Source organism: Pelobates fuscus, chromosome 13, assembly GCF_036172605.1.
Source record: "Pelobates fuscus isolate aPelFus1 chromosome 13, aPelFus1.pri, whole genome shotgun sequence".
NCBI classification, from domain to species: domain Eukaryota; kingdom Metazoa; phylum Chordata; class Amphibia; order Anura; family Pelobatidae; genus Pelobates; species Pelobates fuscus.
The window spans coordinates 77,333,174-77,360,576 of NC_086329.1; the positions used below are offsets into that span (position 1 = coordinate 77,333,174).

The window sequence follows — 27,403 nt, forward strand, 5'->3', positions numbered from 1 at the left end:
TTTATATATGATACTTGCTATTATGTTGTATACACGATTTACCTATGTAGGTGTGTGTGATACATGTGTTCTCTTATTTAATATTAATGTTACAATTTACAAAAGGTTTTTCCAACTATTTTTCATTATCATTAGAATAATACCCTATTGGCATTATTGAATATGTCCTCCCCTACAAAAATGCATTTTAAAATCAAGTTTTACTCATCTTACTCCAGAACCAGACAAAGTTCCCAAATGCTGCTCGGACCATTCCTCTGTCTGAGTGACGTCACGGGAGCTGTACCGAAGTCCAATCAATGGCTTCTCACAGAAAAGCCTTTGATTAGACCATTTTACCGGATCCGGGCTCATGCACACGCTCTGAGCCGGCAAGGGGAGGCGGAGTCAAGGAGGTTAAGAACCAGATAGGACGGCAGGGAAATAAAAAATAGAGGGGATAGGTAAAAGGGACGGCTTCATTCGGTTGGAAGGGGTGGGAGACAAGAGCTCTGCCTGCAAGGGTTACATTTGTCGCCAACTTGTTGTGCACGCTGACAACAGATGTAATTTATGCACAGAATTGACACCTATCAGCCCGGAACAGAGTTATGGGCTGCCTAAGTCACATGTGCTGGGGGGGGGGGGGGGGAGCAACTTTCAAGCTGAAACATCCAGACTTCTACCTCCATAACCACTTCAAAAAGCAGAAGTGGTCATGGTGATTGGAGTAACCCTTTAAATGTTATTAGCAGTGGCAGTCCATTTTTTCTCAGAAACCTACCAGCCCCATTTGCTGTTGATTTCTAGATCCACCTTGCTTTCCTTGACAAATATCAGAATCGATATGTTGCTAAAGTCCTAACAGAGTAGAGGAACACTCAAAGTACCACACCCACTATAGTGTGCTGTAGTGGTTATGGTGCCAGGAGTGCATTGGTGCCCTCGCATAGTAAGTAGTCAAACAGCGCCGGACTATGTGCTCATGTCCTACAAATGATCTCAACCAATCCAATGCTTTCACATAGTAAAGTGTTGGGAGTTTAGTGTGCGTATGCAGAAAATGTCCCACTCTGTACCAACCAGATGGTCTCTGATAGAAATGGCTGTGTTTTACTCGGCTTCTGAAGGAACGTAATTGTAATTGCAGTATAAGTATAATAGGTAAATAAAACAGCTGTAAACAAACAAAGTGGTAAACAACTATCATTAGACTAATATATAAATACATTAAAGGGCAGATTACATTGCTGAAAAATAAAGTGTCAGGCTGTATGTAATGCAGACACTTTCTTCCAACTAAGTTCACCTTGAAGCATGTAGCGTGTGTATGCATGCATGTCTAAGGGCTGTAGAGATTGTAGTTTCAGAGCTGTAGAGTGTGTTTGTATCTAGGGGCTGCAGTGTATGTGTATATGTGTATAGGGGTTGCATTGTGTTTGTGTGTATTAGGAACTGTAGTGTGTAAGTTTATAGGGGATGTAGTGTGCATGGGGTACTGGGGCTGTAGTGTTTAGGTACACTACAGAGTAGGTACAGAGCGTGTTCTTGGAGGTATAGTGTTTGTGTTATCGACCCTTTTGGTCCAGAGCTGGTTACTGGCTAATATGATTTCCTAATGAAGAAAGGGTTTTTGTGCCCCTGAATACAGTAGAGTTGGTCAAAAATATGCTTTGCCAACTGTGGATCTACCATTTACCCATCCTTGCAGAGTTCTATTTGTGTGCAGGGCCAGTGAATGTAGGCTTGTTTTTGTATGGAGTATAATTTGTGAGAATGCTCATGTAGGGTGTGTGTGTGTGTGTGTGTTTGTGTGTAGTGTTGGAATTTGAATACAAAGGTGTATGTAGTGTTTTTACATTTGAATGTAAGATTATTTTATGTAGTGTTTATGTTTGAATGCAATAGTGTGTTTGTGTGTAATATTGGTGATTGCATGCGCTGACAGACATAAACACACCCATAGAAACACTCACCCTCTTTCTCCTGCAGTGCACACTCTGTCTACCACCAGGTGTCTAACTTCAAAAGAGGCGGCCTGCCTCCTCCCTCACTTGCGCCACATCATGACCTAAGAGGAAGCCTGTGGCACCTGCATTCATCGCCTGCCCTTATGATCCAGTACTGACTGTTCATTACCTGGTGGTCCAGTGATGACTGTTCATTCAATGGTGGTCCGGTGGTATATCACAGCGGTTCTAGCACACAATGTTGAGTCAGAGTGCAGCAAAAGGGATTTCCTACTTGGCGCTCTGACTCACTAAGTGTGCACCGGAACTGAGAGGGAGACTTGTACCAGCAGCAGGTACATACATAGCCTGGTGTTGCAACCTGGCTGCCATGTTGCCATGGTGTCTTGCTCGACCACACAGCTCACACACCCCTAAGGCTGGCCCTGTGTGTACTGTAGTGGTTATGGTACTTGGAGTGTTTCTTAATCACTTTATGTTCAGTGAAGGCCACAACATTCCACTAACAATATGTAATATGTGCCCTGTGATATAGAGTGAATGTGGCACCAACAGCTCCCATTCATAACATCAATTAACTTATCAGTTCCTTGGTGAGAATTATTTATAAAGTTTCTCACTGTTAGTACATCAGTTCTGTATACTACTGGACAGAACTTTCAAGCCTTCAACAACAGAATGTAAAATTAAGCATCGTGAAAAAGAATATATATGCTGGTCAAACTTTCTGCACTCACGTGGTTATGAAGAGGGGGCTCCAGTTAAATGCAATCAACAAGGCAATGTTGTGTCTGTCACACGTCTCTCAGTAGCCTCCTTGTTTGTATCAAGGTTTGCCAGAATTCCCTCACCATCATATTCTGTCAAGTCATAGTGAAGTGACTGATACATTTATTTATTGGCTTAGCAGACCCTTAACCTGGGACAGACAGATGGTCCAGGGGGGGGGACTTGTTTACTTGGCCAGGCCTGACATGTTTGGTGTCTGACCCCGATATCAAATGTTATTATCGAATCCGTTTCAGATGATGCCTCTGCTAATTTCTAAACCATATGTTGTGTGGAGGTCAAACCATATCCTGTAAACAGCTAGCAGTTCGTCGTGTCTAATCCATTCTCATAAAAGAAGAGAGGACCACAGGCACTCCAAATTGAAACCGTATGCAGATTTATTATGGTCGAAACGTTGCTTGGCGTTGCATTTTTTCCTAATAAATCTGCATACGGTTTCAATTTGGAGTGCCTGTGGTCCTCTCTTCTTTCGTGTATTATTCTGGGATTGCTGGTCCTCATCCGGAGCACCCTTGGCCGTTGGGATTGAGTGCGGTTCCCACCATCTACTTTGCCCTAATCCATTCTCACAGACTTGCTAAAAGTGCAAGAATACATCTGACAGAACATTATATATTACCCACTTCCAATTATATAATATGAAACTTACATTTACATTTAAAATAAAAAAGTAAAAAAAATATTTTTAATGTGATTTTCAAAGCTCATTTTCTGCTGTGGAAGAGTATTTTCTTTTCTCATTTACTTGAATGAACAATTAACTGAGCAGTAGAAGAGATTGGGCTCAGTAATTCTCCCACAGAAAGTAACCGGAGGACCAGGATTGTCTGTAAAAGAGAGACAGTGCACAGCTACAGGATAACCACAATATATGCATGCAAGACCAATTTAGAGCAGAGACTTAACAGTACTGGAAGAACATCTGAGGGAAAGAAGCATTTCATTACACCAAGGCCCATTGGCTACTAAACCTGTAAACAGACCACGGAATGCTCCCAGAACAGGAACCAGTCACCATTACAGTGGGAGCTATCCAATAAAGAGTAGCCCACGTGAATGGTTGGTCAGCCCCAAGACCTGATATGCTCCACACATACTAGATAAAGAAATTAACCATGCTGCATGAACGCGTAGCAGCACAAATTAACCAGCTACTAGTCACAAGGCAGAACAATATTTGTCATGAATGAACCTCACAAGGGAACAACACCATCTAACTACCAACCAATCACCTGCCTCCCCACGACATGGAAGGTCCTGTCAGGCATCATAGCCTCCAAGATCAATGGGCATATGATTCAGTACAAGAGCAATACTCAAAAGGGATTTGAAACAACACCAGAGAACACCATCTACTGGTATACCAAGCAGTCACATGGGATTCTAAGACTAGACAGACTAATCTATGCACAGCCTGGATCGACTAGAAGAAAGCCTATGACACAATGCCACCCACATGGATACAGGAATGCTAGGCTCTATACACGGTCAGCAAGACACTAAGAGCCTTCATCAAGAACTCGATGGGCAAATGGAAAACAATTCTAGAAGCCAATTCCAGGACAATAACTCAAGTGAACATCAAATGTGGCATATACCAAGGTGATGCGCTATCCGCCAATGCTGTTCTGCATAGGCCTCAACCCCCTTAGCCAGATCATCAAGAAGAGTGGATACGGATACAGGTTCAAGAGCGGAGCTACCATCAGCCACCTACTCTACATCAATCTGTATGCCAAGAGTGAGCGGGATATTAACTTATTGATCCACCTGTTGTGCCTAATCATTAAATTCATGAAGCGCCAATATCAAAAAGCAATAATCAATGACCCTAAGGTTTTTAAAGATATTGGTGGGCACCAAAACCCTATTCGGGATGAGTGAATTGAATATTTGAGAAAGGGAAAGCCACTGACATAAAGTACTTGTAAATAATCAATAGACTTAATTAATAATCATCCAGCTTAAAATTCAGCTTAAAGGAACAGCTCAAAGGCAAAAACAGCTTAATACATCACCATAAGAGAGAGAGACTTGCTGCACTCGACTGAGAGAACTTCTAGTGGTCCGGCTTGAAGGAGACCCTCTCTTACTGGGATATCAGCTTAACCAGCAATACGCGTTACAGGTGAGTAGTACTCCAATGAGTGCCAAATTCTCTTATCTTTTTATGAGTTATTAATAAGTCAATGGGGTGAATAGTCTGTACTTTTCCACCAAATCTTCTTATCAGTGCAGCCCAGCAAAAATCTTGCAAAAGCGTTGGATGGGAACTTACAGTTGGCCAGACTGTTCAGTCCCACAACAATGCCATGCCAGATCTCTGTTCTCATAACTATCTAAAAAGTTAGCTCTGTTCTCATAACTATCTAAAAAAAAACTAGCTCTGTTCTCATAACTATCTTGTGAAGCCATGCATGACTGTTTTGTGGTTATTAACATTTTCAGTACTGTGTACCGGCACAATCTTGACTATCTATAATAGTTTGATTTGCTCAACAAGGATCAATTAATCATTCTTAATTAATATGGAATAGTATTATCACACCACCTAACTAGGATATACAGCCAGGACATCGGAATGTCATTCAGACTAGATAAGTCTGGGTGGATGATAGCAAAAAGAGGGAAGATGATCAGGACAGAAGGAGTTCAAGTACCAGAAGGTCAAAGAGGAGATGTAGAGAACAGCTACAAGTACCAGGAGGTACCACAAACAGAAGGCAATCATGAGGAAAAGACGAGGAGAACATCCAAGTACCTACAAAGAGTTAAACGGGTCCTGAGGTCCCAGCTCAAGGGCAAGAACAAGATCCAAGCCATCAACACATATACCCAACCAATCATCAGCTACCCAGCTGGAATAATAACCCGGCCAAGAGAATAACTGGACCCCATAGATGTCCAAGACCTGGAAACCTTCACTATGAGTGGAGGATTCCACATGACACCCAGAGACTCTACACCAGCTGGAAGAAAGGAGGTCAAGGCCTGATGAGTGTCAAGGAGACAGTCCTGGATGAAACACAAAGCATGCACAAGTAAATCACAAAGATAGCTCTCAGAGATTAACTACTAAGGGAATCCCTGAGACTTCAACAGATAAAGGATGCAGAAAAGGATGAGGTTCCATGGCAAGACAAACCTCTCCATGGGATGTACCCAGTGGTGTATTCTGGTTTTGTGCTACCCTATGGCACCCCCCTCCCCTTCTAAATTTCACCTCCTGTTAAAAACCAACACACTCTTTGCCTGACAGACACACACCTTCACTGATGCATACACTCACTGACAGATACACAATCATTGTCACACACACTGTTTAGCCAACACACTTTCAATTAAACATACACACACACATCCACCAATAGACACACTAACTGACACACGCATTTATTGACAGATACACATATACATTCACTGAAAAGACACATACACACTCACTGACAGACGCATACTCACACTCTCACTAACAGATACAGAAACACTAACACACTCACCAGACACACACACACTCTCACTAACAGACACATACTAGCACACACTAACACTCACTAACAGAGACACAAACACTCATTATCAAACACCCACTAACACTCACTCACTAACAGACACACTAACAAACACACACACTAACATACTCACAATTTTTTTATTATTTGCTTACATGTTAGTTTTATTTTGGTGGATTCTTCCCTGGGGTTCAGTGGGACTGGCAGGGCAATGCAGGTGGTCTGGCGGACGGTCCGAAAGGCAGGCGCAGGTGGCCAGCCGGCCAGCTCCTGGGCCCCCCAGGACAAGAGGCTGACATGGCATCTGCTGGGGCGTTTGGGAGGGGGTGACTTTTTGCCGCCCCCCCTGAAAGCGCCGCCCAAGGCAAATGGCATGTCAGCCTCGCAGTAAATACACCGCTGGATGTACCACTGACAGATAGGGGATGTGGCTCACATTATGAAATCTTACCAGTGGTTGGGAAATGCAGGGCTGAAAGACATTAATAAGGCACTAATCCTAGCAGCACAGGAATTCTGAAAACAAAGTACTAATTACGCTTTGAATGAAGACACCAAAATTATGCGGGTTAACCCCTAATGCACACAAACTGCAACCTAGGACCAAAAAGGTTTTCATTGTAAATGAGCAAGTCAGAACACCAACAAAAAAAGACTAGAGTGACTAATGTAGAGTAATGCTAAAAATGAACCATTATTGATATTTAAAAAAACAAAACAAAACAACAACAACATATAATGTCAAAGTTAACACAAATACCCTGCTTAAAATAGGGGTGAGATGAGATGTAACCTAAATCATGTGAAGCATGTACTTAAACCAATGATCACTATTCAGCAATAATCAAAGGAAGGGAGGAAATTTTCCAAATTGATCCATTCAAAATTAGGGCAGATAAAGCGACTACAGGTGATCAGTAAATGATAAAAGTAAAGGTTAATCTCACACATCTAAAGTGGTGTTATGCTTCAGGGCACTCCAGCCTTAACATGAATCTACTTGAGCTCTCAGTGTTAAATCAACCACACTGAGATTAATTACCACCATGAGTAGGAAACAAAAAAAACCCAAAAAACATTATGTTGTAAACTTGGGGAGAAGTACACTGGGGCTATAGCCTCAAATGAACTAAATATACTGTTGCTACTATTTGGTAATATAAGGTGTATATATACTGAATTACTCTAAATGCAATAAACATATATTGGCAATCTTGTAACAAAGTCCCTCGTGTACCTAGAATCTCCAGCTGTTCATGCTGATAACTATCTTTGAAAATCCCTAACGTGCCTAGCTGCCGCAGATAACTGCAACAAAGTATCTAAAAGTCCCTAGATAGATTGTCTCCCTGAGTACTAAACTCTGCCCAACTAAAATTGAAAAAGCCTTAAAAGATGCATCCTTTATAAATATAGTTTTATCTAGTAAATCAAATGATAACCAATGCACAGTATCAAAACAAGGGAATGCATCTGAGCCCCTGACGCACTTGTTTAGCCAGAGATGGCTCATCTCATAGTGATATATATTCAGTGTTCAGTCTATATAGAGCTTCAAGGTTCGGTGTTCAGTCTATATAGAGCTTCAAGGTTCAGTGTTCAGTCTATATAGAGCTTCATGGTTCAATATTCAGTTTATAGAGAGCTCTGTGGTTCGTTGTTGAGTGTATTGAGAGTCAGTCTATGGAGAGTGGTCAAGTTCTTTGTTTAAACCTATGGAAAGCTCCACTGTTCAATATTCAGTCTATGCAGAGTTGCCGGTTCTGTGTTCAGTCTATGGAGATCTGCTGAATTCAGTGTTCAGCCTATGGTGAGCTGTTGGGTTCTGTGTTCAGTTTATGAAGATTTGCAAGATTCGACACTTTGTATCTGTAGATCTTTTCCTATTTATTGTCTTTTTGCTATTCAGTAAATAGAGAACCACCACGTTGACGCTAATTTACATGCCAAGTAAATGTCAGAGTGTATACTGTGATAAACATGTATGTAACTGGAGCTGCTTAATCTCATTCTGCAGGTAACTCATTCTTCTTCTTTACTGTAACAAAAATATTACGAAATATGATTACGTAACAGAGACCAACATAAATACAACCTAGTAGCAGTGCAGACTATCCATGAAGTGTAAGTGACGTGGAATACTCAGCTTTTTGCAGTCAAAAAAATTCATGATAAACGTATATAATTTAAGATAATTAGCTAAGACAATATGTGATATAATATAGTCACAGACGCATACAGACACATAATTCTAAAAGTATTCAGACCCCTTCCATCTGCTACACATCTTTTTAGGCTGCAGCCTTACGCTGCATTTTACACAGTAATCTACATCCAATACCACATAATAATAAAAACAAAAACTGATTATTCTACACCATGGCAAATATATTATTCAGCAAAACCTCAAATATCACATTGACACAAGTATTCAGTCCCTTAAATCAGTACTTAGTCGAAGCACCTTTGCCAGTGATTACAACTGCAACTCTTTCTGGGTTTAATGCAACACACTTTGCATACCTGGATTTTTGTAGTTTCTCTCATTCATCTCTGCAGATCCTCTCATGTTCTGTCTGGCTGGATCCTTGGTGTACAGCTATTTTTTGTCTCTTCAGAGATATTTAATTGGATTCAAGTCCAGGCTCTGGCTGGGCCAATCAAGTACATTCACAGTTGTCTCTAGCCACTCTCGTGGCACTGCATGTGCTTAGGACCATTGTCCTGTTGGAAGATGAACTTTTGGCCCAGTATGAGACCCTGGGCCCTTTTCATATAAGGATATTCTCTGCATTTTGCTGCAATTCCACTTTCTCTCACCCCTGACCAGTCTCCCAGTCCATGCTGCTGATTTCCCTCCCTTATGCCCCCCCAAAGTATATATACACACACATACGTACCAGATTGTATGCCAGTATTGCACAAGAAAAAAATTAATCAGATCAAAATAGTGTGTAAAATTACCACCTGCATCGCTGAATATCTCCAATGCTGCTAAAAACTGTCTTTACTGTCGGATAAATGCATTAGAAAGCTATAGGAGCTGAGATTATTTTTCACAGCACAAGTGCGTCATTCGGACTGCACTTATAGGGGACTTGTTTCTAATGAGTGGAACACCAGAGACACACCTGCCATGCCTGTCCTTTAAAGTTAAACTTTAAATAGCCATGAAGTGTTGTTTGTGTTTGTGCTCAGAGCCATCCTTGTGTATTGTGTCCTGTGGTGGTGACTGCCATCTAGTGGTTTAACTATTAAACTTTATCTCCTGGATCACTCGTGAAAAGCTTTCTTTTTCAAATTCCAATTATCCTCACAAGTTACTGACAGACACGGTTATTCACTAATTGTTGGGACTCGAAAGAGAAATTGAAATAATTTTAACATTTTAGAACGAATTTTCAAACTATGGTTTTAGTTTGATCTCTTTCTTTCTGTGCTCTATTGTTTTTTTTACTATATACTTTTATTTCAGCAACACAACAGATTTCATAGATCACTGTCTTGCACTTTCAGTGCTATGCCATTCAGTACCTGGTACTATCTACACAGTACCAAAAGTTCCAAATGGAATAAAGAAAACATAAAAAAAACATACTTGTTGATCAAACCTCGAAAAGCATGCAACATACACCAGCAAAGCATACCGCACCGATTGATGTCTTTCTTCCAGGCGACCCAGCAGAGGTGAAAATCTGCGGCCTACCACGCAACGCCACTCCTGGGCCTCGAGGCCTTTCTCGGCGGAAGCTACCCCGAGCACTCCCCACCCAACTCGGCCACTTGCAACCTACCATGGGCCGCCGCACACAAAAACCCACAGCCGGCTCCAAGGCAGGGATATCGGGGAGATGCTGCTTACCATTGTACTTCTTTGTTTATGTCAAAATGATAAAGCAAGCACGAAAAACAAAGATTTTTAAAAAAAGAAAAGAAAAAAAACATACTTGTTCTCATATATACAGTGCCTAATAATAATAATAATAATAATAATTATTATTATTATTATATAGCCAAATGGTATCATATTACAATTCTTTACATTCCAGTTACTGGTTCTGAGGCATATAGCTTGTCCCTGCAGGCTGAGCATTGTAAAACAAAAAAATTCCTGAGAAAAGGCAGTATTTACAATGGTTCCTAAGGCCATCTGTCACTGTCACTCAAACAGTCACTAAAGGGACTACCTGGGTTTGGTCCTGTAAAGATTGCAGGTCCGATGTTCAGCATCTCCATGATGTGTACAGACAATTAACTCTCCCCAGATGCATCTCTATGAGGAGATGCTCATGGGTGCAAGCCTTCCAATGCTTCTATATGAAAGAAGGGAAGGAGCAGCCTCAGTGAGACCAGCACAGCAAGGACTAAAAGGTAAGTAATTGTCTTTATTTCTTTCATTTGGGAAATGTAAATAGTTACTACAACACTATAGTGTTAGGAATGCTTATTTGTGTGAAGTTCAAAGTACACCAACGACAAACCCACACTTTGAGGAGACATCAATCATCTGTAACTTAAATAATTATACAATCATTGCATACTTTAGGCCAAAATAGGAGATTTTAAAATATTTTTCAGTCAGTTTTGATATCACTTTGACGATGTTATCATAAAATTGTAAACTAACTTTGAATTCCTGACAATTTTTTCTTTATAAATTGGAAATAGTCATGCCAGGATATTTCATATTCACTTTACTTTTGCCCTAGATTTAGCAAATATGTATTTAAAATTAAAGGAACACTATAGAGTCAGGATACAAACATGTATTCTTGACCCTATAGTGTTAAAAACACTATTTAGCCCCCTGCCCTCCTCTTATCCCCCTAAATATTGTAAAATCTTGCCTTTATTCCAGTCTGCTGGTGCTGTCTCTGCCCCTGATTTGCCTCCTTGGCGGACATTATTATTATTATTGCCATTTATATAGCGCCAACAGATTCCGTAGTGCTTTACAATATTATGAGAGGGGGATTTAACTATAAACAGGAACAATTACAAAGAACTTACAGGAACGATAAGTTGGAGAGGACCCTGCTCAAACGAGCTTACATTCTATAGGAGGTGGGGTGTAAAACACAATAGGACAGGAATTTGCAGTCAAATAATCATCAGAAGTGGTGATCTCAGCCAATCACAATGCTTATCCATAGGATTGGCTGAGATTGTCAAGGAGGCAGAGCAGGGGCAGAGCCAGCACAAGCCAAATACAGCCCTGGCCAATCAGCATCTCCTAATAGAGATGCATTGAATCAATGTCTGCATGCAGAGGGTGGAGACACTGAATGTCCGCCAGGAAGCACCTCTAGTAGCCATCTGAGCAGTGGCTAGTGGAGGTATCCCTAGGCTGTAATGTAAACACTGCATTTGCTCTGAAAACACAGTGTTTACTGAAAAAGCCTAAAGGGATGATTCTACTCACCAGAAATATAATAAGCTGTAGTTGTTTTGGTGACTATAGTGTCCTTTTAAATGCAGAAACCCAGATTCTTTCTTCTGCAACTGGGCCCCTCCATTGCAGCTCCCTGACAATCATTGTTATAAACTGTGTCCTGTGCACCTGGCAGCCAATATAGACGGCATACAGAGATGAGAAGGAATTAGGAAAGGGTTTCTATATCTCTTCTCCATTTGCAATGTTTGCTCTGGTCTTGTTTAACTGGATTATGATTTAATTTTCGAAATCTTTAACCCCTTAAGGACCAAACTTCTGGAATAAAAGGGAATCATGACATGTCACACATGTCATGTGTCCTTAAGGGGTTAAATCTAATTCATAAAGAGAACGGAGCATTTCATGAAGAAAGGTTAACACAAGTTAATAATATTTAATTAAAAAGTGTAAATTCCAGATAAGTGATGGTTCCCCTTTTAATAACCCTGTGCATGCATGCATGGATTAAAATAGGAACATGCCTGTCCCATGTTAAAGTATTTTGAGCTGCCATCCTCATCCTGAGGCACATTATACTTGGGTCTCTTGCATTAAGGTGCTTTGCCATTTACGCTGGCAACAATAGTAACTAGTTCTTTAAAGGAACACTATATCATTAGGACTACAAACGTGTTCCTAATGCTTTAGTGCCCCCGTTCCTGGTTGTTTTAAGCTCCCACCCCTTTGCCATAAAAATTAATAAAATCAATTATTTACTTACCTTTCTCCAGCACGGCTGCTCCCTCAGCACTGCTCACCTCTTGGCCTCCCCCGCAATGGTCCAATTTAACGATCTGGAGCATTGGGGACTTGATGCTTTCCTATGGGCTATTGTGTTGACTCCTCTGTCAGTGCAGAAAAAGAGCCTCTAGTGGCTGTCTGGAAGAAAAAGTGGTGCAAAAATGTAAAATGGACAGAGTCACCAATGGAATGTGCCTGCTGGTTCCTATTGTTTTCATGGTGACTGCCCAACTTTTAGTATTTATGACAACTTTGTAGAACAGAACACTTAAATGACTAATCAGGGAAAAATGTCAATCATAAGAAGCCAGCCTTCGTAGATCCTGTAAGAAAATGGAATGTCCAGCAATTGAAGGAAGCATGTATGCACACAGATGCTAATGCTATGTAACCAGAACTTCCATACTGGATTGGGTGTTTATCAACCAGTTTGTGATGACTACTTAAAATATCATTGATCTCTGAGGGGTTAATTGGAACTCCTTAACCCCTTAAGGACACATGACATGTCTGACATGTCATGATTCCCTTTTATTCCAGAAGTTTGGTCCTTAAGGGGTTAAAGAAATCACAGACACAAATCTGTCAACTTCCTTGTTACTGCAAGCAGGGTGCCAATGGACAGATGTAGAAGGGGGTGGTGGACAGGTGACGCAAATCACGTCACTGGCGTGTCCCAAAAGGAGCGGGTCTACCCAAAGAATTGACAGGTCAACCTGGTGTCAATCCCACAGGCCAGCTCACTGATTGGGACATTAGGTAAAAAGAAAAAAAAACGTGGGATACCAGGGAAAAAGTCCCGAAATTGGGACTGTCCATCCTAAATTGGATGGTTGGGAGACATAAGAACACCAGGATCTTAGATCGGTGTTGAGTGACCACTATGGAAGTGACGAATAACCTCAGCAACCCACTTGTTTAAAAGCTACGTTTCCCAAGAAGCTCAGTCAAGCTTTAATCTTAAATTGATTATATAAAATATTGTTTTATATGCATTTTACTTTAAGATTTAGTTTTAGAACATGATAATTGTAACTTTTTTTTTCATTTTCAGATAATTAATTACTTTGTTTGTTACTTATGGTTTTGCAGTGACAAGCTTCAGAGATGGCGACACAAGTGTCTACATCAGGGCCGAGCAGGCAGGTGCTAGGATCTGAGGAGTACAGTCTGTACAGCAGTTTGAGCGAAGATGAGTTGATACAAATGGCTATTGAGCAAAGTTTGCTGGAAGGTAACTCTGGGCAAACAACTGCCTGCAGCAATCAAAAACAATCTGACAATCTAAACGAGAGGGCAACAGCTGCCAGCTTGGCCAACCGGCAGACTCCACGACAAACACAGCTTCCCCAGCATAACAGGTGAGAAACCCTGTACAAGAAGTTGGAATTGTTAAACACCCCTCTCCCTTTTTAATACATTATACAGATATACACAATCAGACATATATTAAAAGATTTATAATAAAATAAATGGGTTTTAAATGAATTCCTCGCTGTATCTTATTTGGAAGCAAAAAGGAAGTGGCTAAGCATTTCAGCCAATCTGTGCTCTCCCTTCCTGTTGTAAAGAAACAGCAATGAGCATGTTAAGGAACGTGTAGTCAAGAAATCATGTTGTATATAAATTAATATTTCCTATATACTCAGTGCATTTTCTTCCAGCAAACACAGATTCAGATTCTGTGGTTTGTATTGGCATGCACAGAAGTTGTTGTGAATATAAAAGGAAGGCCAAACTCTCCAAGTAAGCAATGCTTTCAGATCAGCTAGTTTTGCCTAGCATTTTTAATTCAGTGTCTAGTCTTGACAATTTGTACTTTTGTACTTTGGTAAATAATCCTGTTATTGTCTATTTAAGTATCAAAAGATTGTTTTTTTTTTGTTTACATTTTAAAATATATTTTGTGAAAAATTCTACGAGCCCCGAGCCAAGGGTAAAAGGAGGGAAGCCGAAAAAGAATCTGTGACACTTAAAGTATACATGGCAAAAGCCCTTAAAGGGACACTATCGGCATCAAAATAACTTTACCTTAATGAAGCAGCTTTATAGATAATGCCCGTGCAGTCTCATTGCTCAATTTTCTGCCATTTAGGAGATAAATCACTTTTGTTTCTGTTTATCCAGCTCTAGACACACCTCCCCTCACTGTGACTCACGTAACCTGCATGAACAAAACAGTTTTATTTTCAATCAGGTATTAACCCCTTAAAGGGAAACTCCAGTGCCAGAAAAACGATCTGTTTTTCTGGCACTGGAGGGTCCCTCTCCCTCCCACCCCCCAATCCCCGGTTACTGAAGGGGTGAAAACCCCTTCAGTGACTTACCTGGGACAGTGGCGATGTCCCTCGCCGCTGTCTCCGCCTCCGCGACGCTCCTCCTGGTGATTACGTCGGCCGGTGGGCGAGACTAATCTCGCTCACCGGCCGAGGAGACCTAATGCGCATGCGCGAAAATACCGCGCATGCGCATTACGTCTCCCCATAGGAAAGCATTGAAAAATCATTTCAATGCTTTCCTATGGGGAATAGAGCGATGCTGGAGGTCCTCACACAGCGTGAGGACGTCCAGCGACGCTCTAGCACAGGAAACCTGTGCTAGAAACAAGGAAGTGACCTCTAGTGGCTGTCTAATAGACAGCCACTAGAGGTGGAGTTAACCCTGCAATGTAATTATTGCAGTTTATGAAAAACTGCAATAATTACACTTGCAGGGTTAAGGGTAGTGCGAGTTGGCACCCAGACCACTCAAATGGGCAGAAGTGGTCTGGGTGCCTACAGTGTCCCTTTAAGGACACATGACGTGTCTGACATGTCATGATTCCCTTTTATTCCAGAAGTTTGGTCCTTAAGGGGTTAAAAGCTATCTCTTTTGCACTTTTTGCTGTAATGTTAAACATTGCAGTTCCCTTTCCTATTGGGAGGTCTAATGCGTGTGCAGCATTTGCCGCGCATGCGCATTAGACCCCGCTTGTTGCAGGACAGAGGAGATGGCGGAGCTTTGACCCAGCTCCAAAGGAACATCAGCGCTGGGATAAGGTAAGTAAATAACCCTTTATTTACTGGGTAGGAAAGGGTGTGGGTGAGGCAGAGGGATGGGTAGTTCCAGGAATATAGCTTTGTATTCCTGGCACTACAGTACCCCTTTAACTTGCTTTAGAAGTTTTATATTCTGGTCTGTAAATTAAACTTTAATCACAGACAGGAGGTTTCTGCATGGTCTAGGACAGGGGTCTTCAAACTCCGGCCCCCCCAGATGTTTCTGAACTACAACTCCCATGATTCTCTGGCTATCTATGTAATTCAAAGAATCATGGGAGTTGTAGTTCAGCAACATCTGGGGGGCCGGAGTTTGAGAACCCCTGGTCTAGGAGGCTATCAAAAGAGTAGGAGATAAGAAATTCTAGGACAAGAAGACTGTGCAATACAGGAACCTATAATATCTAGTTTGTGTTTTAGGAAGTGTTTAGGAAAGCCGTGCAAGTCACATGCGGGAAGGTGTGACTAGGGCTGTATAAACAACGGAATTTAAAGAAACAGTATAGCGTTAGGAATACAAAACTGTATTCTTAACAATATAGTGTCCCTCTGACTCTTGCGCCCCCCCCTCCCCCCTTTCACTTACCTGTTTCCAGCGCCGAAGAAACACTCCTCCGCCGACAATCTCACGCTGACAGGGAAACCAAGTGTGCATGAGCGGCTAGCACCGCGCATGTATTAGACATTCCCCATAGAAAAGCATTAAATCTTCAATTTTGAAGATGCTGGATGTCCTTATCCGATGCAAGAAGACGTGAGAAGACAAACTCCGTGAGAGGCCAGGAAGACCCTCTAGTGGTTGTCTGGGAGACAGTCACTACAGGTTATCTTAAAACTGCAATGTTTTACGTTGCGGGGTTAAGAGTATAGGGACACTAAACCCAGACTACTTCAATGAGATGAAGTGGTCTGGGTGCTTAGAGTGCCTAGAATGTGACGGCAGATAATAACCATTTGGCCCATCTAGTCTGCCCAAGTTTCTTAATACTTTCATTAGTCCTTGGCCTTATCTCATATTATGCCTATCCCACGCATGCTTAAACTCCTTTACTGTCTTAACCTCTACCACTTCAGCTGGAAGGCTATTCCATGCGTCCACTACCCTCTCAGTAAAGTAATACTTTCTGATATTTGTAAACCTTTGTCCCTCTAATTTAAGACTTTGTCCTCTTGTTGTGGTCGTTTTTCTTTTTTTTAATATAGTTTCCTCCTTTATTGTGTTTATTACTTTTATGTATTTACATTTTTCTATCATATCCCCCCTGTCTCGTCTTTCCTCCAAGTTATACATGTTAAGATCCTTTAACCTTTCCTGGTAAGTTTTATCCTGCAATCCATTAACCAGTTTAGTAGCCCTTCTCTAAACTCTATCCAAAGTATCAATATCCATCCTTATGTATTCAATGTAACATGGTTCAGTTCTCATCTCAATGCTATTTTCCCTATTTATGAAAAGGACAGTTTAAAAGGACACTATAGTTACCAGAACAACTACAGCTTATTGTATTTGTTCTGGTGAATCATTCCCTTCAGGCTTTTTGCAGTAAACACTGTCTTTCAGAGAAAATGCAGTGTTTACATTACAGGGGACATACTAAAAGGAATGACAGATTGGAATGCCCATAGACTTTAACAAGGCAGTGGAATGCCCATAGAGAATAATGGAAGAAAAAGGAATGCCCATAGAGAATAATGGAAACAAAATATTTCAATGAGAGACAAAACTATTAGACATATCAAATAAATCTTTTGCTACAATACTCTCCAGGTTCAGTGTAAATTTTTGAAATTGAGATTAGGTGGGATTATTAATCTTTTCTATGGAATGACAGGGGTGAATGACTAAAGAGAATGCCCATAGACTATAATGGGAAGTAAAATATAAACTTGTTTGCCGGCAAATCTGTGTTACATAGCACATTATGCTTTACCACAGGTGTTCCCCAAGTACAGCAGTAGATTATAAAATTAAAAGTAACTGGGATTATAGCTCTTGTCTATGGAATGACAGTTAAATGATACAATGGAATGCCCATAGAGTATAATGGGAAGCAATATGTGACTTGGAATCTGAACTGTGAAACATATCTAGTAAATATTTTGCAGGCTTACTCTACGAGTTCAGTGGCAATTTTTGAAATTGAGATTAGGTGGGATTATTAATGTTTTGCATAGTATCTCTATGAGCAGATGCTGATTTTTACCGCGCAGTGTTCTGCAATGCATGCTGTAGAATATTGCATGATATTACACATGCACAATAGCCCCCCAATGCTTTCCTATGAGAAAGCCCTGGATTGATCGAGATAATTAAATTTGATGATTTTAGACACAGAGGCAGTGCCAGCTGTGGCGAGACCAGTGCCGTGCTGAAAAAAGGAGTAAAATCACTCCTTTAACCCCTTAAGGACCAAACTTCTGGAATAAAAGGGAATCATGACATGTCACACATGTCATGTGTCCTTAAGGGGTTAAGGTAGAGAGTTGGGCTGGGAACATAGTGATTTCCAAACTCTAGTGTCAGGAATAAATGTTTGTATTTTTGACATTATAGTGTTTCTGTAACTCAGACCAAGAAGATTGGCAATAGTGAAGGTGAAGAGCAGTTGTTTTACTACTTTCAATGGAGGATGCCAGGGCACTCCCGACACCATAGCCACTACAACACAGTATAAGGGCTATGTGTTCGTAGTGTTTCTTTAAAGGTGAACTGACATTTTTGTGGAAAGTACATCACTGGATAAATCTTTGAAAATCACCTATATGTTTTAAACCTTTTCATCCCATGAAATGCTCTCTTTTCTTCAAACATTTATACTAAAGATTTAGCAAATTACATCATAATCCAGTTCAGACAAGTCAGAAACAGGGCAAACATTGCAAACGAGGAGGAGAAATAGACATTGTTTAATTTCTCAATACTGACCGCCGCTTGCAATGGACAATGATTGACAGGGAGCCAAGATGGAGGTGCCTGGTTAGGATGAAGAGGTGTGGGTTTCTAGATATCATTTTATTTTTCACACCTCAGAGAACCGTATTTGTTTAATACAGGGATCGATAAACATAATATTTAATAACCTGAATGTGTAAAATGAAAATAAGTACAATATTTTAAAGTTTATTTTCTGTCTCTGCTAGTTTGAGTTATTGACTCCGAAAAAACGTCACCGTTTAATGAATAAACCCCATGGTTAGAAATGTAGCTGAGAATACATTAAAATAAATTCTAGATAGAACAATGACTGAATTGTAAGCGTTATCACAATCTACATTTAGCTGAATAAATGCTTTCATTGTAAGAAAATGTGTTTGTTTTTTTTACTTGGGGAAAAAAATGCAAATCACCCACCAAAACAAATAATTTCAGGATAAACATCTTTTTGGGAGATGCGTGCACATGCTCATTAAAAGAAACGAGAAGTGCGGGTCAGCCCAAATGATGCTTCGACCAGTCTGTCTCCACTACTCTTTAATGCGTCATCTAAGTAGAGTCTATATAAGACGGTAAGATTTGTCTACCAGCCTGAATGAGAGATTTATTGATATATATCAGAGTTACAAAAATGACAACAAACAACAAAAAAATCTATCTCTAAGCAGCACATAGTAATGCATAATGCATAAGGTAATGCATTAAAGAAATGTATTAAAATAGATTGTTTAAAATGTCACATGTCAAAAGAGCATGCAGAAAGGCGTAGTGTCAATACAGCGCTGTACTTAACGGCGCCAATTTCATTGTTGTTAGTAATTACTTAGAGTTAGGGGGGCCTATCCATTGTTAATGGTGGCTGTGATTAGAAGGTACCTCTTGTGGGCTGTAACTCCCATCATTCTTAGCCAGGCCCTGGTGTACCCAGTGCCATCAAAAAACAGTGCTATAATAGCACCATATAATAAAATGCTTTTATTGTAGCTGTCGTGAACTTTTTTTATTTGTGTTTTTTGAGTGTTGGTTCCAGTACTAGGGTGAGCAGTCAGTTTATGCCATTGGTCCCCATTACATCATCGGCATTTAATAGAAAGACTGGGGCCCATCTTCCATGCAAGAATTAGACCCCTGCAATCATCTCCCAAAATCTGAGATTTCCAGGAGGTTAATGCTGGACCTCAGACTGATGGATTCTGATAGTGTGCGTGTGTTTTACTTCATTGTTGTCTTATATGGTCATTCAAATCCCTTGACGTTTCCTCCCAGGGCCAAAAATAATCAAGTGCTGCAAGCAGCTGAATCCAGCCTCTACCATCTGCTTCTATTCGAATTGTAGGAGGCTCTCCCTGCCTGTCTGTGCCTCTCTCTGGCTTGCTGTGTGAGGCTCTCCTCTTCTCTCAAGGTGTGGATATGACCTGCTTCTCTTATTCTGAATATTTCTCTTTGTTTCATGCCTGTCGTCACAAATCCAGGTCTGCCCAGCCTAGTGCGGCGCCATCACATAACCCGGGGTCAAACAAGGCGACAAGGAGGAGGTATGATGGAAGCTATTTCAGCACCCCCCAGGCTGTGTAAGTGACCCCCCTTCTGTTCTATTGGATACAGTCCTTTGTTTTAAATCATGTCTCCTAAAATCCTATTAAATTACGTATTGTTGATTTTTTTGAAATGTGTTTAAAAAAATGTTGTTTTTTTTTTAAATACAAAATGTTAAATACACTATTGTATAAAACATCATGTTTTATATATATATATATATATATATATACACATAAATGTGAGTCAGATTGCGTGTGTATGTACATGTGAATGTGTTTGTAAACACGTGTGTGAGCAAAATGTGTAAGCAATAGTGTGAGCTGTATGTGAGCGCTTGTGTGCATGATTGTGTTGAATGTGTACACGTGCATGTTTAAGAGTGTGCACATGTGTGAAAGAACATGTATGTGTGTGTTTGTGCCTGTTAATTCATTTGGATTTTACATGTTATCACTTAGCACATAATGATTACTCACTGTAATGAATTACATTATTTGTTTGTGAATAAGCCATGTTGTAACAATACATTTCTTATGTAATATTTACCATCACACATGTTAACAGATATGTGTCAATAAATGTAATGTGTTTTTTTTTCCTTTCTGGTATTATACATGCGATGTTTGAGCTTTGTATCTTCATACCTCCCAATTGTCCCTATTTAGGAGGACATTCCCTATATTGGGTCCAAACCCCCCTGCCCCTCTTTTCTATCCTACCGTTCTCTTTCGTAGGAGCCCCATTTTGTTGGTTTGTTCAAGTTTAAAACAGAGCAACACAGCAATAACACTCACAGTAATGTGTTTTTAAACTACGATAAATGTGTTTAGAAACCAAACCAGTCTGTGTAAATAGGATGCATTGTTCTAAATTGCCTTTTAGTTGCATAAATTATTAGTAATTTACCTAAGAATTCTCCGAGCAGCCCCAACCTGGCACACTCCCATTCGAATCCCTAAAATGTGTCCCTTTGAAATGTTGTGATGTATGATAAAATCTGTGCATTCACTTTCCCTGACCACTGCCTATCCTTCCTCATTGTCCTGTTACAGTTGCAATCATTCCGTGTAGAAGCACGCACACACAGTTTGATGGTTGCCATGAGAACGCAGCTTCTCCTCACTGTACTATATCAATCCATATTGCATCAACTCCCAGCAACACCAGTCCTTTTTCAAATACTGATCTTATTCAATGTTTAGTTAAATATAAAAAAAAAATGCTTTGGATATTATAACCATCCCTTCACTATTACATTATGAGGGATAATAATCCCTGAAATAAAAATATTAAATATAGAAAATAAATACATTTTGTGCTAAAAAAAAATACTTGAATTTCTGCGATCTGTGTGAACTATTGACTTATACAGACAGTTAATCATGGCACATTTTGTGAACTACATTTCCCCTAGGCTAGATAAGCATCGTGGAAAAATGTAGTTCAAAAACATTTAGGATGCTAATAAATATAGCACACTGAATACTTGCATTCTATGGGATTCTGTTTCAGAACATCAACACACAAATAGCAGGTCGTGTGACCAGTAAGGAACCATTTAACCCTATATTAGTCGTAGATAGCCTGCCATTTTAATATGCATTAATTACTTGGTAAAGAAGATGTGAGCTCTGGACAGCTAGTGGTCCACATGAATTGCTGCAAAAAATCATCAATCTATCACGTTCTCCTCATCCCCCCATGCCATCACCAGGAGGGGGACATTAATGACGTCCCTGGGATCTAAAGGATGGCCACACTGACTGTGTTTATATCAATGCATAATGTTATTGGCTGGCATTGAATAGTGGGGGTTGAAGGTTCAGGCCTGGGTCTTGGGATAACCAGCTTCCTGTGTGATATATATTGTGTTGTGTACATTGAAGAGCTGTTTTTAATGAGAATTTGTCTTAGACTTCCTTCAGAATATAGTCCATTTGCCAAAATGCATTGACTTTTTTTCTCATGTGGCTACATATGTCTTTCTCAGGGTTTTTCAGTAAATATGGATTTGCAGTAAATTAAAGGGAAACTGTCACTTCAAGTACATTATAATCCAGTTCAGACAAGGCAAAGCCACAGCAAACATTGCAAATGAAGGATAAGATAATTAGGAACCTTGTTGCATTGCACTTCTTCCCTGTATGCTTTCTCTATGCTGACTGCCAGGTGCAACGGACAGCGCTTATACCAATGACTGACAGGGAGCTAAGATAGAGGCACCACTTGGCAGGATACAGATATGTGGTTTTCTATTTTTCACACCACAATACAGAGTCAAGTAAATATACAATTAAAATTTCTGGTACGTGACAGATCCCTTTTAATATCAAAATGGCAAACAGAGTAAAACAGCCAAATTGTAACTGCAGCTATTTCAGATCAACTCATTTTTCTTTTCTGATATTTCAATTAGGTACAATATTACTGTTTGTGACCCCTCTACTTAAAGGGATCCTATAGTGCCAGGAAAACAAACCCGTTTTCCTGGCACTATAAGCTTTTGGAGAACCACCTTCCCTTGGAAGTCCCCTACCTTGGCGCTGAAGGAGTTAAAACCCCTTCAGCCACTTACCTTAATCCAGCGCCCCGAGTGGAGCCGAATGCGCATGTGCAGCGAGAGGCGCACGCGTATTCAAACCCACCTATAGGAAAGCATTACTCAATGCTTTCCTATTGGGATCTCCGTGAGGACGTCCAGCCAGGGCCGGTGCAAGGATTTTTGGGTACATAGGCGAAGATGTATTTTTCCGCCCCCCCCCATTCAAAAATAACATCTTCACCTATGTGCCTCTTAACCAGCCCCTCTCCCCGTCCATTATTGGTCCCCTCCCTTCCCTGTCCCTTAGTGTTCTTCTGACAGTCACACACACTCAATGACAAACACAGAGACTCACTGATCTGACACACACACACTGATTGACACTCATTGACAGACACACTGATAGTCACACACAGACTCAATGACAAAGATACTCTCACTGATTTGACAGACACTCACAAACACACACTGACAGACACACACATACACTGACACACTCACATGCAACACTCATACAATCACTCACAGACACACATACACTCACTCACGCACACACTCAGTCACTCACAGACACATACACTCACTCACGCACACACTCACAGTCACTCACAGACACACATACACTCACAGACACACATACACTCACTCACGCACACACTCACAGACACACATACACTCACACACAGTCACTCACAGTAACACATACACTCAGACACTCACACACAGACACTCACACTCACAGACACTCACTCACACAGAGACACATACACACTCAGACACACAGACACTCACTCACACAGAGACACAGACACTCACTCACACACACAGTCACTCACAGACACACAGTCACTCACAGTAACACATACACTCACTCACGCACACACACACACACACACAGACACATACTCACATACACTCACTCACACACACACACACACACACACACAGACACATACTCACAGACACTCACTCACACACTGACACACACACTGACACACACACTGACACACACACTGACACACACAGACACTCACACACAGACACTCACTCACAGACACACACTCACAGACACACACTCACACAGAGACACATACACACTCAGACCAGTGGCGGATCCAGAGCCTGATCTCGGGAGGGGCACTTGTAGATTATTTAAAAAAAATAATCCTAGCACAATAACCCCTACAGCTCAGTGTAGTAGTTATGGTGCCAGTAGTGCCAGGATCCCACCCCGGAGTAAGTAGTCATACCGTTTAAGAACAGTTTGACAACTTACCTGGGGTCTGCTGGGATATAGGGCATAGGAGAAGTGGTGTGTGTTAGGGGTGAAGTGTGTGTGAAAGGTGCAGTGTGTGTGTGAGCGGTGAAGTGAGTGTGAGTGCGTAAGGGTGGCAGTGTGTGTGTTAGGGGGCAGTGTGTGTATGGGGGCACTGTATGTCTGTGTGGGGCAGTGTGTGTATGGGGGGCACTGTATGTCTGTGTGGGGCAGTGTGTGTATGGGGGGCACTGTGTGTATGGGGGGGTCGTGTGTGTGTGTTTGGGGCAATGTGTGTATGGGGGGGCAGCAGGGTGTGTAGGGCACTGTGTGTGTATAGGTGTGCAGTGTGTGCGGGGCAGTATGTGTATGGGGCAGTGTTTGTGGGGCAGTGTGTATGGGGACAGTGTTTGTGGGACAGTGTTGTATGGGGACAGTGTTTGTGGGGCAGTGTGTGTATGGAGGCAGTGTTTGTGGGGGCAGTGTGTGTATGGGGTCAGTGTGTGTAGTGTTTGTATGTGGGGCAGTGTTTGTGGGTCAGTGTGTGTATGGGGTCAGTGTGTGTAAGGGGGAAGTGTGTGTATGGGGCAGTGTTTGTGGGGCAGTGTGTGTGTGGGGCAGTGTGTGTATGGGGACAGTGTGTATATGGGGACAGTGTGTGTATGGGGACAGTGTGTATATGGGGACAGTGTGTATATGGGGGCAGTGTGTGTATGGGGGCAGTGTTTGTGTGTATGGGGGCAGTGTTTGTGTGTATGGGGGCAGTGTTTGTGTGTATGGGGGCAGTGTTTGTGTGTATGGGGGCAGTGTTTGTGTGTATGGGGGCAGTGTGTGTATGTATGGGGGCAGTGTGTGTGGGGTCAGTGTGTGTAGTGTGTGTATGGGGTCAGTGTGTGTATGGGGTCAGTGTGTGTATGGGGTCAGTGTGTGTATGGGGTCAGTGTGTGTAGTGTGTGTATGGGGTCAGTGTGTGTATGGGGTCAGTGTGTGTATGGGGTCAGTGTGTGTAGTGTGTGTATGGTGTGTGTATGGGGTCAGTGTGTGTATGGGGTCAGTGTGTGTAGTGTGTGTATGGGGTCAGTGTGTGTATGGGGTCAGTGTGTGTAGTGTGTGTATGGGGTCAGTGTTTATATGGGGACAGTGTGTGTATGGGGACAGTGTGTATATGGGGACAGTGTGTATATGGGGACAGTGTGTGTATGGGGACAGTGTGTGTATGGGGACAGTGTGTGTAGTGTGTGTATGGTGTGTGTATGGGGTCAGTGTGTGTATGGGGTCAGTGTGTGTAGTGTGTGTATGGGGTCAGTGTGTGTATGGGGTCAGTGTGTGTAGTGTGTGTATGGGGTCAGTGTTTATATGGGGACAGTGTGTATATGGGGACAGTGTGTATATGGGGACAGTGTGTGTATGGGGACAGTGTGTGTAGTGTGTGTATGGGGACAGTGTGTGTAGTGTGTGTATGGGGTCAGTGTGTGTATGGGGTCAGTGTGTGTATGGGGTCAGTGTGTGTATGGGGTCAGTGTGTGTATGGGGTCAGTGTGTGTAGTGTGTGTATGGGGTCAGTGTGTGCATGGGGTCAGTGTGTGTATGGGGTCAGTGTGTGTATGGGGGCAGTGTATGTGGGGCAGTGTGTATGGGGTCAGTGTGTGTATGGGGGCAGTGTATGTTGGGCAGTGTGTATGGGGGCAGTGTGTATGGGGGAGGGGAGGAGGGAAGGGAGGCTTTTTAATAAAAAAAAAAAAAAATGTATTTAATAAAATATATTATGTCCCCCCTCCCTTCTTACCTTTATTGAGGAGGAGGGGGGACATTTCTGGATCCCTGGTGGTCCCAGTGGGGAATCCCTGGTGGTCCAGTGGTTCCAGTGAACTCTCTAGCCCGCGCTCCAGGGCTAGAGTTCACTCTCGCGAGATTTGCAGCGTTGCCGTGGTAACCGCGGCAACGCTCCAAATCTCGCGAGAGGAGGACCCGGAGGAGCTGCTGGTAACAGCTCCCGGGTCCTCTCTCCCTCCCCTGCCGGTCGGCTGTCAGTAATGTGCCTGCGGACCGGGGAGGGAGATCACTGATCTCCCTCCCGGTCTGCAGGCACAATGCAGGGCTGGCACTTGGGCAATGTCAGCCCTGCACTAGCCGGCAGGGGAGAATCTCGGGGGGGGCAATTGCCCCGTTGCCCCCCCCCCTGGATCCGCCAATGACTCAGACACACAGACACTCACTCACACACTCACTCACACAGAGACACACACACTCACAGACACACACACACACACACACACAGACACTCACACACACAGACAGACACTCACACACACAGACAGACACTCACACACACAGACACTCACACACACAGACACTCACACACACAGACACTCTCACACACAGACACTCTCACACACAGACACATCACATACATTCACAAATTATTTTAATACATAAATCATATCCACCCAGCCTCCCTACCTGGAGAGCTGGTGTGGATCATTCCCTGGGGTCCAGTGGGGCTGCTGGGCGGCGTGCGGCAGGGCTGCGATCAGGCGCTGCGAGGGAGCTCTAACCTCTCTGCTCTGCTTCCTCGCGCGCTGTCTTGACGTCATATTCCGGCTCCCGCGGTATCAGCAGACAGCGCGCGAGGGAGCAGAGCAGAGAGGTTAGAGCTCCCTCGCAGCGCCTGATCGCAGCACTGCCGCACTGGGGGCGGAGATGGTGGCCGGCAGGAGGGAGAGCTTCCCTCCTGCCGGTCACTGAAATCTTGCGCCCCCGGAGCCGGTGCGCCCTAAGGCGGCCGCCTGTGCGCCTTATGGACGCGCCGGCCCTGCGTCCAGCGTCAAAGAAGTGCGATTTACGTAGTGTAAATCGCGGGAGTGTCTCTAGTGGCTGTCTCTGAAACTATGTTTTCAGCTGCAGGGTTAAAATTAGGGGGACCTGGCACCCAGACCACTTCATTGAGCTGAAGTGGTGTGGGTGCCTATAGTGGACCTTTAAAATGACGCTAGAGGCAGCCAGACCATGTCATTGCACCCCTGCTTCAATTTATTAAATCTGTCATTTTTGTTTAAACTGTTACTTCTATTGCTCACTAACCATTTTTTTTTTTTTTTTTTTTTATCAAACACAGTATTTGTGACATTGCAAAAGATTTATTCGTTCTTCTGACAGTTTTTTACAGCAGAAAATAGTTTTGTTTCACTTCTTATTTTTCTGTCGCAATTTGTTGGTGAAATGTATCATTTTGTTATTGTGTTTATAAAGGTATGGAATTGTGTCCGCTGCTTAACATTATCAGTGTTTAATAGTACATACATAGATGTTTTTAGAACTCTTTAATTATTTTTAGACGTGGTGATGACCTGGAATCTTAGGAGGGTCACATTTTATCTTAACAATGTGTCTCTCTGCCTCTTGAATTTGCTTCTGGGTGATATAAATGGCTCTCTTTAATTCCTCACACCTGACATGTACTGATTAGCATTCTCTCCATGTTATCCAGTATTTGGTGCCATCAGATCCATCAAGTGGATTCTTTCATTTATGCCTTTTTTAAATTTGATCCAAAAGAATAAACCCCCCCCCCCCCTTTACTGAAGATATTGTATAACAAACTGATTAATAGTTAAAGGATTACTCTAACCCTTTGGAGCGGCCCTATTGGGCACCATGGAGGAGGGC

The 27,403-nt window shown here is 42.1% G+C and overlaps 1 protein-coding gene across 2 annotated transcripts in view; it reads left to right on the forward strand.

Annotated features, from left to right (window-relative positions):
- The window catches only part of ASB2 (ankyrin repeat and SOCS box containing 2), a 52,543-nt gene that overhangs the window by 1,267 nt on the left and 23,873 nt on the right, over positions 1-27,403 (forward strand). The window contains exons 2-3 of one of the 2 annotated variants that reach the window (XM_063439049.1): positions 13,521-13,789; positions 19,874-19,972. In XM_063439049.1, coding sequence (XP_063295119.1) covers positions 13,536-13,789; positions 19,874-19,972 — 353 coding nt within the window. In that variant the 5' untranslated portion in view covers positions 13,521-13,535. The remainder of the gene's footprint in view (positions 1-13,520; positions 13,790-19,873; positions 19,973-27,403) is intronic. The other variant, XM_063439050.1, reaches the window with a different exon arrangement.